Here is a 13,332-nt window from a genome sequence, read left to right as displayed (position 1 = left end):
GGGCCATTATTTACACCAACAGGTTAGAGTAGAAGCAGGGAACCCAATGCTGTTGTCCATAAGAGAAGAGGCTGAGAAGCATTCTCTGTCTCTATGTTTTCCTTAAATAGCTGGCCTTACCAAAAAATCTCACTTTCTAGGTGGGCTTTCTCCAGGGCCCCTAGGAGAATGTACCCTCAAATGAGGCCAGGTGGATTCATGCTACTGCAGGGGTGCAGAAATAAAAGCATCTGTATCCACCATGATGGTGTTGTGTCTAGAGCAGATGGGACCCATCCGATCTCTCCCAGCCAAACAGCCTGACAAACCAGACTTGAATTGGCACAAACAAGGCGTTGCTAGTATAGCTCATAGACATTTTAGAACTTAAAAAGTATTGAGTGACTAATTCAGCCCTTTCGTTTTATGGGACCGGAAACTCAGATGCGTAAAAGTTAAGGGACTTATTCAAGATCCCACAGCCACTTCATTTCCCAGCGCAGCCCCAGACCTGACTGCCCACATCCTTTTGCGAGGAGTTTTTTTTTTTATCCCCTCAGAACATTCCCTGCCCAACCGATCTGGTCCACAACTTGGACTTTGGGATCCCTTCCCCATGGGGAGAGCAGGATGCCCTGTTTCTTCATTAGGAAATTAATAGAAACCACTTTTAAACAGTATGCCTCCAGTGCATAACAAATGTGAACTGATAAATATCTTACAATGATCGCAAATGACATACTTAGGCGTGTGCCAAGGTATATGAGTAATTTAGGGCTTTCAAAGTTTGACGCATGCCCTAAGGTATAGGTGTTACGTCTGTTGCACCACCTTGCTACCTTTAAAAAGCATGTTTAAATATTCATGGGTATCAGAAAATTCATGTTTGTTCTTTGAAATAAATTATTAATCAGCCTGTCACACACACAAAAAAAAGAATGGAATTTACAGAGCATGAACTTAAACATGAAGTCATCACATTGTGTATCTAAGGAGTATGTTTGTGGTCATATAGTCCCATGTAGCGTTTTCACATGGGCATGCTGTTTTACAGCTATCTTCTTGAATTTCCGTGTTTTGCAGTGAGAGGACTGAAGAGAAATGGTAATAATAAATCCATATGAAACTGCATAAAGTGACTTTTGATTATGGAGCTCAAGCCTGATGAGGTTATTAGGAACAATTGGACCCCACTGTCTCGCAGCCCATGCAAACATTTTTACTTACTTATTTTTTTCATGCAAGCATTTTTAAATTGCATAGAGTCATGATTTTCTAGAGCTTTTCCCAAACCTCAAAGTGTTACTGCTAGGGCTCCCTTCAGGAGTTCTTCTGGAGTGTCACAGGAGGTTGTGGAGAGAGAAATGGGAGGGAGGGTAAAGGGGAAAAGGTGCCCCCAACTTTCGAACTGAGATGATTCTCCTTGATGCAAAGTCAGTTGATAAAACAGATGAAAATAGTGCTTGAGAGAAGACGGGACCCTTTCTTTCAACATCAATAATTTTCAGTTAATATGTTTACATTTGTGAAAGTCGTTTTTAAAATCTAATTTAAAATGTTTAATGGGAAAGTCATTGATTTATAAGTTTGTCGCTAATTTTACTTTTCAGTATTCTGATTTACCTATGAAAATGGATCTAAAAATATTTCAGTGGATGAAGTGTTTTTATTTGGTGATGAATATAATGTTTATGCTAGGTGATCCTATGTCTGTCTTTTCCAAAGAATTCTTCTGTCTCTTTGCTTAATGCATAAAATGTCTCAATTATATTTTATATGAATGGTAGAATAAATTCTCACCACCAACATTACATAGATTCTCTCTCTCCCCTCCACAAGTGGACCATGTAGATTGTCACTGAAGACAATGGCTTCAATATTCTGAGCCCAGAGACAAATTTCCTTTCACATCCAGTGTTTTTGAAGTGAGAGTGTACTGGTTAAACATTTAACTATTTCGTCACTGGGTTGGGTTCTTCATATTTTCCTTAGGGAAATGCTATGGAGCGTTCAGGTTGAAATTCCGTGTTGTAAATGTTGCCATGGTAAATGCAGTCTGGGCCTTTACTGTTGGTTCATCTTGGATGAGCCTGTTTCTAAATTAATCATAAACCAACTTCATGTATTTTAAATACCTTCAGAATCACACTAAGTTTTGTTCACTGCTCAAGTAAGGTTTTCATTTTCTTCATATTGTCACTTGTGACCACCCCCCCCCCCCACAAAGCCACAGCGGGAGCTGGGAGGGCGGGTCCCTTTAGTGAATCCCCATGTCCTCACCTTCTGTGAGCTCTTGCCTTCATAGTAAGCTAGCCCCTTTAATAACAAGGGCTGCATGCTCCCCCGTACGCCGGCTCGTAACGAGCTCCTTGAAGTCTGGAGCAGCCCTGCAAGCTTGGGCTAGTCATTGCTTCAAAGCCATTACTGACAGATACTTAAAGGAGGGAAGCAAGACTAGTCCAAGAATCCTCCACTCCGTTTAAAACAAAACATAACCCAGTAATCCCAGAGATTGCGATCAGCCCACAGAACGTGTGGCTGCACCTGGAGGAAAGGAATGCCTCTCCCTGCACACACATCCCCGAGCTCCGCGCGCCGGCATTGGAAGGACGCAGTGTAGACGGGGCTGACAGTGCTTGGGGTGGCCGTTCTGCTGATGAAAGCTGAATGTGGAGGGAGAAGGACTTCGTAGACATTCCTGTGCTCTTAAATAATTCTAAGGTAGGCTCTGAGCAAGATGTGGGGTTTCTGTCCTTTGTTGCGGTATGACCGACTCCCGGGCTCTAAGTGCCGGGCTCAGAAGGAGAAAGAGACAAGCAGAAGACTCGATCTGCTGCTATTCCTTCTGAACACTCTGCACGTCCAGTCAGCCCACTTGTACGTAGACGAGTATTTTTAATAGCCACTGTGGAAGGAGAAAAAAGGCATCGTAAAGATGCTCGTTTTGATCTTGGTGGTACTTTTTTTTTTTCTTCCCGGACTGCAAATAACATTTTCTGTTCCTTGCCGAAAGTGTTTGAAGGAAAAACCATTTTCCTTTGTGTGCACTCATGAGATAAGCAGAAAACCAGGTGTTTGGGCAAAGTAAACTATTAAATATTTAAATATTAACCAAATCCCTTTGAACGTCGTGTAAGGATTGGAGCTTTATTGAAAGTGTTAGCTTTCCTTGCTCAGATCTTGAAAGAAAGTCCACGCTAACCGATATTTGTGGGTGGAGGACTGCAGGGAAAGACGAATACTTTCCTGAGGAACAAAAACGGGCAAGAAAAGCTGGAGTCACTTTTCTCCTTTTCCTTATTTATTTTTGCCCATTTTATGGTGAAAGAACTTTTTGCCCAGTTGACTGTAGACAACAGTTGAATTGTCTGTTGGTGTCTTTTACCTGATTCTGCAGGGCAGGCAAAAGAAATGGCCAAAGTAAGGCTCCTTTCATCTGCCATAGTCATTGATGTTTTTGATTCCAGGAACATTCAGGACAGATCGCTCCTCAAAGTGTACAACAAGGACCCCGCACATGCATTCAACCACACACCGAAAACTGTGAACGGAGACATGAGGGTAAGTGTTCCTGTTCTATTTTTAATTGTATTCGATAGGTCAGGCCATCCCGTTTTCTGGCAGTGTCTCCTGATGCAGTCACATCCCACCACCGGGTTTTAAGGCTTCTCACCGCTCATCTTGTCTGATGACTCATGATTTGTGCCTTGGTAAAGAAATCAAATTTCCCGGATATTTGGGGCAGATGGGCTGAAATAGGGCCTGACGCATCCTCATTTATCTCTAAGCATGGAGTTGAGTTGTGTCCTCACTCCAAGGGGATCCTGAAAATCTTTTTCCTAAAAGCATCCTTGGTCCATATGCATTAACCTATTCAGAGGATCTCTTGCTATTTTTTTCTCTAATGAAAACAAAACTAAGTTACAAACACCGACAACAAAAAACCCATGTACGATTCCATGTAGAATCTATTAATATTCTTACATCAACTCTTCCAAGCAAGCCCTAGCATTCTCATTAAATTATTCACCTGCTAATTCACGACTGTTGTATTAAATATTATCAAACCTTATCTGAATCCCGTCGAAGGCATTGTCCAAAAAATCTGCACGATGTGGCAGCTGAAATTCTCTAGCTTTAGATCATCGCTGAAGATTATCCAAACATTCAAAGCACCCAGGGGTGTTTTGAAGAGAAAAGAACAGGGAAACAGAAAAGACAGATTTTTAAAGTCATATTAAGGCAGGTTCGCTAGAAAAGGGACTGAGTTTCTAACAATAGTGCTACATTGCTCTCCAGCTGTACCTCCTCCCCACCACACACACAAATTTAGAAGATGCTGCACCATTTTATAACCATCCTTTCTGAGGACTAGCACTCTGCTGGATGCTGGGAGTTTAACTGGGAGAAAAGTAAATGAATAGGTCTTCTTGCTAAAGAAGCCCCAGGCATTGCCTATCCTAGCATCGGGGTTGCATCCCCGAGATGAGGTTGTCTCTGCTTCCCGGACAGGATGGGTCGGTTTGCTATCGCTGTTGTAACAAATTAATACACGTTTCCTGACTTAAAATGACACAGACGTACAGTTCTAAAGGTCAGAAGTCCCACATGGTCCTCAGTGGGCTGTAAACTCAAGGGGTCAGCAGCAGAGCATCAGCTTTCCTTTCTGGGAGCTCTAGAGAGAATGTTTCCTTTTTTTTCCCCCAGCTTCTAGGGATCAGGCAGGTTTCTCACCTTGCGGTCCCCTCTTTCCACCTTCAAACTCAGCCAAATAGCCTCTCTCTCACCCGGCTTCCATTATCACATCTCTAACCCTCCCTCTTCCACATTTTAAGGACATTTGTGATTATGCTGGGCCCACCCAGTGCCCCAGAATAATCTCCTTGTCTTAAGGTCAACTGATTAGCAACCTTAATCCCCCTTCCTTGTGCAGTCAGAGGTTCGGTGGATTAGGAAGCAGATATCTTTGGCGGAACCATTGTTCTGCCTACCCTACATGGTGTGTGAGTTTAGGACCAAGAGGCCAGGAGGTCTGATAGAAAGTGCTGGAAGAATTTCTAGGGAATTCTGGACTGGAATATGAGTGATGACATTGTGGGATCAGAGCCCGCACTTTGGGAGGGAAAGGCCTCTTACATCCTCAATTGCCGATTTTTTTTTTTTATGTCAGAAATGATGTGCGATTTGAAGTGAAGGCTGTGTTGCTACTTGAGCAAATCTAGGATTTTGAGGCTTATTTTTAGTTAGTTACACTTTAAATGTAAAGCAGCACCACGTGAAGACAGACTGAGTCATGCTGATCATGAAACACGGACTGAATGTTACAGGACCCTTGCTTTTTATTATTTCGTTATTCTTTCTTAATGACATTCTTAAGAGTCTTTGTTCTCCTGGATATCTTTATTTTTTTGGTATGTCTAGCCTTCGAACTGGAGTTTCATGGCGCTCAGAGATCTGTTTCTGTTACGTAGAGCCCACACAGGGGCCCCAGCATCGCCTCTGAAAGTCTTGTTTATGGCTGGGGAGGACACCTGTTTTAACTCTTAAGCAGATGTGGTACCAACATAAGGACCAGCAGTGTGCACGTAGAGAACTCAAATATCAACCATATGGACAAAGCCTGTTAGAATTCAGAACGTTTGCAATGGGTTTCCGTCAAGTTGCTCTGCTTTTACTTTTAGACCAGACCCTAGCGATCTTTCTGTGTTGCCCACAGCCTCCTTCCAGCAGCATTTTTTTGTGTGAGGACATCAACTGTTGTCCCCAGATCACAAGACAACAAATGTTCACCATCCAACCCCCAGACACGCTTTTAGGTTTCCAAGAAGACTACTTAGACACGAGAAGTAGAACGTGGTTTTTAAAACCAATGAGGTGTGATCATGCCTGCAATTTGTGACTTGGCCCCTAGTCACAGATTCCAGAAGCTAACAGACATGGAATTCCTTCAGCCTCACCTTTTGGCTGTGGAGGTTGAAATTCTCTCTCCTTCTCCACGAATGTAGCTGCCTTGCCTTTAAAGGAAAGGAGGCTTGGCTGAGCCCGGCCTGGAGCCCAGCTGCATTTCCCCCATCACTTATGGTGAACAAGAGAAAGAGAGAACAGAGCAAGGATCAATGGCTGTAGACTAAACCAAGCCGCATGGTGGGTTTAGGGGAGCTCCCTCCTTCTGTATGTTTGCAATGTGCCCGTGGCCGTGAAGGAATTTGATGATAACTACTCGCTTGAGTCAGGGACGCAGCCCCGCGCCTGATGTCATTCACCTTCAACCACCAGCCTCCAGACGCAGCCTGGGACAGCCCGTCCTGCTGCCCACTCGTTACCCGTAAACACGCATAGCAGGAAAGACATTGGTTGGATGGAGCAGAGATGCAAAAATGGCAACAACCGGAACTCTTCAGTGGCCTCTGAGACTGTCCTTAAACAATGAATTGAAGATCTTAACCTGTGAAACCAAAGAAAATGGGACACTCTGAATCTACACCGGTCAGTTCGCCAGAGCAATTTTATGATGGCAGTGGTGTTACTCAGGAAGCCTGTTAGACAGAAGTATTACCTTGGAGGTTGTGGGCCCCAGAGCCTGCAGCGAATACATGCCTGGTGGGGAAAACCTGTGTCTAGGTTTTCAGGTAGTGTCTAGCTGAGCATTTCAGAGGCTCGTCTGTGGACGGAGACGTGCGGTGCTCTTCTGGAACGGAGCACACCCGGCTCCTGATTCTTTGCACGTGGGTGCCAATCTCCCCGAGCTAATTTAATCACGTGACTTTTGTTTCCTTACAAAACTAGATAGTAGCTTTGCAGTTTAGTTCCCAAGGGACTGAGCTCACCATATGGAAGAGGCCCTCTTGCAGAATTATGTATGCACTCACAAGGCTTGTCACTCACAAATGTACAACTCAGAGATGAGCCATTCCATTTGGGGGCTTTCAGAGGGTACCAGGGACTTCCTGTTCACAAAACCCAGAGGCTTTCTTGCAGTTTGGGGGCTTTTCCACCTTCCAGCACACTTTGAGGTGACTTCCTGAGATTTTCTGCTCCCATCACTCAGTTCTTTCCCTCTTGTATGTCTTTCATTTGTACTTATATAGGACAGCTCCCAGATTTGCATTTAGAACACCCTCCCCAGGCCTGGACATCCATGTTAAATAACTTCCTAATACCACAATCAGTCACTGCCTCCCAGACCTCTTTTATTTCAGCTCTGCCTTTGACACCCATGAATGGTCTCCTTAGAAACCTTGGTTTCTATTTACACTGCCATTTCTAAATGCCTTACTTAACGTTCAAACACATCTCAGCCTGCTTCATTCACTAAGTCTTCTTTCTCCTGCCCCTAAATGGTCTTCAGTGTGCTCAGGTGGACTTCACCAATGCGCACATGTGCGCGCGCGCGCGCGTGTGTGTGTGTGAATTTGATTTTTTTTTAATTTGCATCCTTTCACTTGTGGTTTTTATCTTACTGCTGACTTAACCGTTACACCAATGTGGATGACCCTTGAACTACAACCCCACCTCTGCCATTTCTCTAGACTTCAACAGCCCAGTGTTCATCTTCCAAGTGGCTGTCTCCACATGGATATTCTTCCAATGTTTCCATTGTATCCCACTGAAGAAAAAAAAAATCTAATTTTTTTTTTTTTCCTCTGAAGTCCCTTTCCTGCTTGCTTTTTCTGTGTTTAGACAAGGTAGAGTGACATTGATAGGGGGTGTGTGTGTGCATTTTGAGGGGTGGGGAAGAAGAGATTTAAAAAGTTGAGTTATCAGTGATTCTTTGATTGCCTAACTCCTGTTTCTGAACACATCCCCCAGTCACCAGAGCTGGTCCAGGCCATTTGGCGAGGCCTCTTACGGATGCCCCTTCTGCCATTGCCTGCAACACTGTTCTCAGGACAGCTAACTTTTTTGAGTATTTTACTAAGCACTCTTACAAGTGATCTCATTTAATCCCAAAGTCAACATTTTGAGGCAGGTATTGGTATAAGCCCTCCTGTCGACAGCTCAGAACACAGTTGCTTAGGTATGTTAAGAAATTTGCCCAAGACCACACAGCTAGAGAGTGGCAGAGCTGAGACTTGAACCCAGGCAGGTGGGCTCCAGATCCCCGGCTCTTAGCAACACTGCTCTGCTGCTCTAGTTCTAGCACTCAGTATTTTTCTAGCTATCAGTCATGCAACAGCCTTTAGCCAGGCTGCCAACTCACCTCACCCCAGTCCAAAAACCGCTTCCCAAGCCATCCCCCTAAGCCCATCGTCCCAACACACAAAGAATAGCACAGGCTGATGGTCAGTATCATCTGCATCCCAGCACCCAAGCAGAGCCACCTCACAGTTCTTGCTCCGGATTTCCGAAGTGCCCTCTCCCTCCCCAAACATCTGACTTTTGAAATTCCTTCCATCTAACATACAACAGGACAATTGCCCAATTTCTTCAATAAACCGCTGGCCTGAAAAAAAAGTGGGCGGGGACACTGTACATTTCCCAGGTCATGTGCACCATGTTGGGATCCTGATTGGAACAACCAGCTGTCAAAGACATCTTTGAAACTCTGGGAAATTTGAACATGGGTTAAGAATCAGGTGATGTTGGGGCACCTGTATGGCTCAGTCGGTTAAGTGTCCGACTCTTGGTTTCGGCTCGGGTCATGATCTTGAGGTCATGGGATCAAACCCCGAGTTGGGCTCTGTGCTCAGTGTGGAGTCTGCTTTACATTCTTTCTCCCTCTCCCTCTGCCCTTCTCTACTCATTCTCTCTCTGTTTCTCTCAAGTAAATAAATAAAACCTTTAAAGAAAAAAGGAATCAGGTGATGTTAAGGGATAACTGGTCATTCCATTGGGTAAAATAATGGCTTGGTGATTATGTTTTGCAAAACAAGACTTAGTATTTAGAGGCTAAATGACACAATGAATGGGATTTGCTTTAAAAACACCCCAGCAGAGTAAGCCAAAAAAGCGGACATAGGTGAAACAAAATTGGTAAACTGCTGAAAAATGTCACAGATGGATGATGGGAGTTCATCAGATTTTCTCTTCTGTTTCCGAATGGTTGAAAATTTCCATATCGAGATGATAAAACATAAAAACTTGTTTTCGAGGCCAAATAAAAGACCACCTACTTGAACGAAGCTTCCCCTAATGCTCTGGCAGAATTCATCTTTCCCCTCTGGGGGCATGTGGCACATTGTCCCGGTGTTATAACCATTTAGATGCATGTGCATCTCATCGGCAAGACTGTAAATTCTGCAAAGGCGCAAACCGTCTCGTGTTCATCTCTGCATCCTGCCCAAAGTCGGCCACGATGTCTTACCCACGGTGAGCGTAAACCCAGCAGGCATGCACTACTAAAACCGTAGTGCCGCGATTGCTGTATTATTCGTTTTCCGTCATTAATGAGAGCCCACTGTAAAAATATCTCTCTGTTCTCATCACCAGAAATAGTTGCACTTTTCCTGGTTTATTTCTGTCAAATGGACACTTTGAATCTTGAAAGTGATCATTTTCCCTCTTTGTGTTGCTACTCTAAAGCTTAGAATTAAACGTGTGGCCCGCCCACAACAAGCGTACAGGCCTTCGCGGCGTGTATTTTGTGTGTTGGCTTCGTTCCTGGCCTCTCTTTTTGGTTTTCCTACTTTCATCTTTTTGTCAGATGCTCCACTTTGACTTGGGGGGGGCAAGATGGTAATGATTTCTGTGAATTCTATTCATTTCTCTGTGGAGTCAGGAGGCAGAGTACAAGTAGTATTCATTCTAGACCATTGTCTTTCTGGATGTAAGACAACAGCCCTTTTTGTATCTACGCAGCAGGCAATGTGTTAAATACTTTACGTACTGATTAGCCAATAACTCCACCAAGGAGGTATACTGACTCCATTTTTATCGATGATGCAGCTGAGGCCAATGAGTGTTTCCCAGGCCCACGCAGCTGGTAAATGTCAGACATTGGATTTGAACCCAGTTCTTTCTGATTCTCTCCATTCAGCGGTAGCCTCCCTTCCTTGATATTTCTATTAAAGTTTTTCAAGTTTTGAAATGATGCTCCTGATGAAATTTTAGAGCCCATAAAGTATCCTTTCTTAATATTTGTTTCACTTCTTAACTCTGTTAGGTGTCTATTTCATAGCAGCTTTTTATATTTAACTTAGTTCCATTTTGTTCTCTTTTGGCCGGGCTAAAAAGATACCCCCAACCGCCCCCCCTAAAAAAATGAAAGAAGAAGAAGTATATGTGTCATTTCGTATGTATGCCTAAATGTCTATGCCTTAGAGCTGTTTTCTCCATGGGGCAGTGTTCTGGTTGAGAGGAGGGTTCTGGGATTTGGGGAGGGATGAAGTAACCCTATAGAAAGGGAAGAGAAGAGGGGCGCCCGGGTGGCTCAGCGGTTAAGCGTCTGCCTTCAGTTCAGGTCGTGATCCCAGGGTCCTGGGATCGAGTCCTGCATCGGGCTCCCTGCTCAGCAGTGAGTCTGTTTCTCCCTCTCCCTCTGCCCCCCCACCTGCTTGTGCTCGCTCTGTCTCTCAAATAAATAAATAAAATAAAAAGAAATGGCAGAGATGAGAATCCCATAGAAATGGAAGTTTCTGGAAATACTCCTAGCTAATCTTCTTTCAGTCATTCACGGTTCTCTTCCTTAACCCACCACCAGTGACCATGGTATTAATGACTGACATTCAAAATATACATCCAGGCCAGGCTCTGCACTGAGCGTTGTGCTTGTATTCATTCTCGTCTGATTTTCAAAACAACCCAGTGTGAGGGGAATTCTTCTTATCCCCGGTTTTAGATGTGGAAGCTGAAGATCAGAGAGGTTAGGGAACTTGCTCGAAGCCACACAGCTCTTCTGTGGTGGAATTGGATTGGGAGCCAGGCAGGCCAACTCCAAGAACTGGCCTTCTTGCTCCCTTTGGGGGTCACGACTGTCCTTCCCCACTCTGCTGCCTTCATCATCAGTGCCCGAGTTCCACCCATGTGTGAAGACCTAACTGAAAAGCTACCATCTTCATCAAGACTTCCCCTACCTCCTCCCTTTTCCAAGCCTCTCTCAACCTCCCCAGAACCACAGCTGTCTACCTCCCTCCCTTGGCCCACTCACCTTTTCCTGCCTGCCATGGACACAACTTCAGTTCCTTTTCAACCCTTAGCTTCTTTTGGGGTGAAGTTCCCATTCAGTTCATCTTCTTGCTCCCTGTGTTTCCCTCCAACAATGAGCAAATTCTCCTTAACTATCTGGATAAAAAAGAGGTTCAACTTCAGCACTTTTCCTGTCGCAGACTTTCAGTTAATGCCCTCTTTGCTGAGATCAGTACAATGATTTGTAAGTATAAATGTGAACATTTGAGTTTGCAACACATTCCCGAGCTTATCTCGGTGGTAGTTCCTGACCAAAATGAGAAATAAGAGTATCTGTCTGTCCTAACAAATTCCCCATCCTATCAATATAATTTTACAGCAGTTAGTAACCCTCAAGTTTAAGATGAGAATAACAGATTGGTCAGATTAAAACAAGTGATTGTCAGAAAAGCATACATATCTGCTTTTTTAAAAATTTCTTTTCAGGAGTTAAATTCACCTGTGGTAGAAAGTAAGCTAACCTCTGGATACTAAATTAAATAAGACAGATCTTGTTTTGCTGTATGTATAACTCAGTTGGACAAATCTTACTTGTAGATTGAGTTTAGTCAGTGTTTTCCTATCGGATACTCCAAATACTCCAAACTCACAAAGTAGGACTGATGACTTTAGACGAGTTAACGTAGCTCCGAGGTTCACTGGTTCACTCATCCAACCATTATGTTCCCGCACCCTTCCTCTGATTCTGGCTCTTGGTGCAAGATTCTGAAGATACAATAGTGAGCAAGTGTGGTAAGTGCCCTCACACATCTTCAAATCCAGCAGAAGGTCCGAAGTCAATAATCCACAAGTGCATAACCAGTCGTGATACAGACATCTGGATATCTCCACGTCGGTTCCAGGCTCTGTGAAATCCTTGCCTCCGTTCTATTATTTGCTTGAGTTAACACAAGGGAACTCACTCGAGTGATGTATCTAATCATGCCCCTTTTATATCATGCTTTTTTGACAGGCAAAAAGATGTTTATGTTACCATTGGTAAGGAATTACTCGTCTTGAAATGATTAGCGAGGCAAACACATTTGAATACAGTGGCTATCCAGGACACAGGGGATACTTTCTCCCTCCCTAGCTGCTTCCAGTTAGACTTTATTTTATTTTCTAAGAAGCAAGAAAGGCTAATATACGCACATCTGATAAGCAGCTTCCAAGTGATACAGATCTCATTTTTCCTGCTGTGTGGCTTCTTGCTTTTCCTTGCACTTTTTTTTTTTGTCATTGAGAGGTTATGACAACATGAGCCATATTGTATTTATAAACATCACGTGTTTCCTTGATATGGCTTGCAGTTTCTGCCAGACGGAACACATGGAAGAAACATTTCTCGTTAGCTAAGCATTGGTTTTAGTTATGCTGATTTCCGGGACAGGAAAAATGCCTTCCTACTCAGATTCAACTTTCATAGAGTAGAAACAAAACCTCTGAATGTCCGTGAAATGGTTTTAACAAGGGTGGATACTGCTCCTTTAAACCACATATTTTGACTAAAAGCTTCCTTCTGTAAAAAAAACCCCAAGCCTTGCATTTAGTCACCATAAAGACAGGCAGAGCTGGAAGCCTTCGAGAGATGGGTGGTTTCAAGGTCTCTGCAAGTCTAGAAAGTTTCTTCTAGAAGAGAAAGGGTCACAGAAGATGTAAGGTAAGAACTGTACCTTTATAACAAAATACAATTTTCAGACTGTTTTTGTCATGCTGTGGGACATTTGCCTTCAACTGAGTTAGGTCTTCCGTATTTCAGTTCAATTCAGTGAGGAATTAAAATTCCAGGTTTTTAATTTTCACTTCTTAACACACTGCTTAGAAGGAGACTTCTTTGTGATTGGCGATAGTCTGTTTTTTAAAAGCCATTTAAATTCTGTTCGGCTGTCTTCCATCTATAAATCCTGTGATAATTTCTGTGTAACCTTATAATTTAAAAAGGATTTAAGGTGTCAGCATTATCTGCTAGTGCAGATCTCACTGATGTGTTTTGTGACCATTTTCGGTGTTTTCATGAAGATGTTGACTTGGCATTTAGTTTCTGAAACAAATGTAGAAAATTTGAAGATGTGATAACAGTGGGAGGGGGACCTGAGTATGTGTCCTTCAACATCCTAGGGAAAATTATTTGTTGTTTTTTCCTTGTGAAACACACTTTCAATTTTAAATTACAAATAGCTCTTGTGTCTCGGTTTTGACTTTTTTATATTGTAAGCTTTATGAGTAACATTTAAAACTTCTGCAGTTTTA

General features: G+C 43.3%; 1 protein-coding gene across 5 annotated transcripts in view; it reads left to right on the top strand.

Moving 5' to 3' along the window:
* The window catches only part of KIAA1217 (KIAA1217 ortholog), a 282,087-nt gene that overhangs the window by 188,085 nt on the left and 80,670 nt on the right, over window positions 1-13,332 (top strand). For all 5 annotated transcript variants that reach the window (XM_028114195.2, XM_028114196.2, XM_028114197.2 and 2 more), the window contains one exon: window positions 3,447-3,540. In XM_028114195.2, the coding sequence (XP_027969996.1) occupies window positions 3,447-3,540 (94 nt within the window). The remainder of the gene's footprint in view (window positions 1-3,446; window positions 3,541-13,332) is intronic.

This window comes from Eumetopias jubatus, unplaced genomic scaffold (assembly GCF_037043125.1).
Source record: "Eumetopias jubatus isolate StellerSeaLion01/CBP00866 unplaced genomic scaffold, mEumJub1_p1.0 scaffold_8, whole genome shotgun sequence".
NCBI lineage: Eukaryota > Metazoa > Chordata > Mammalia > Carnivora > Otariidae > Eumetopias > Eumetopias jubatus.
The sequence above is the reverse complement of the archived record's forward strand: the minus strand, read 5'-3'. Positions and strand labels throughout refer to the sequence as shown.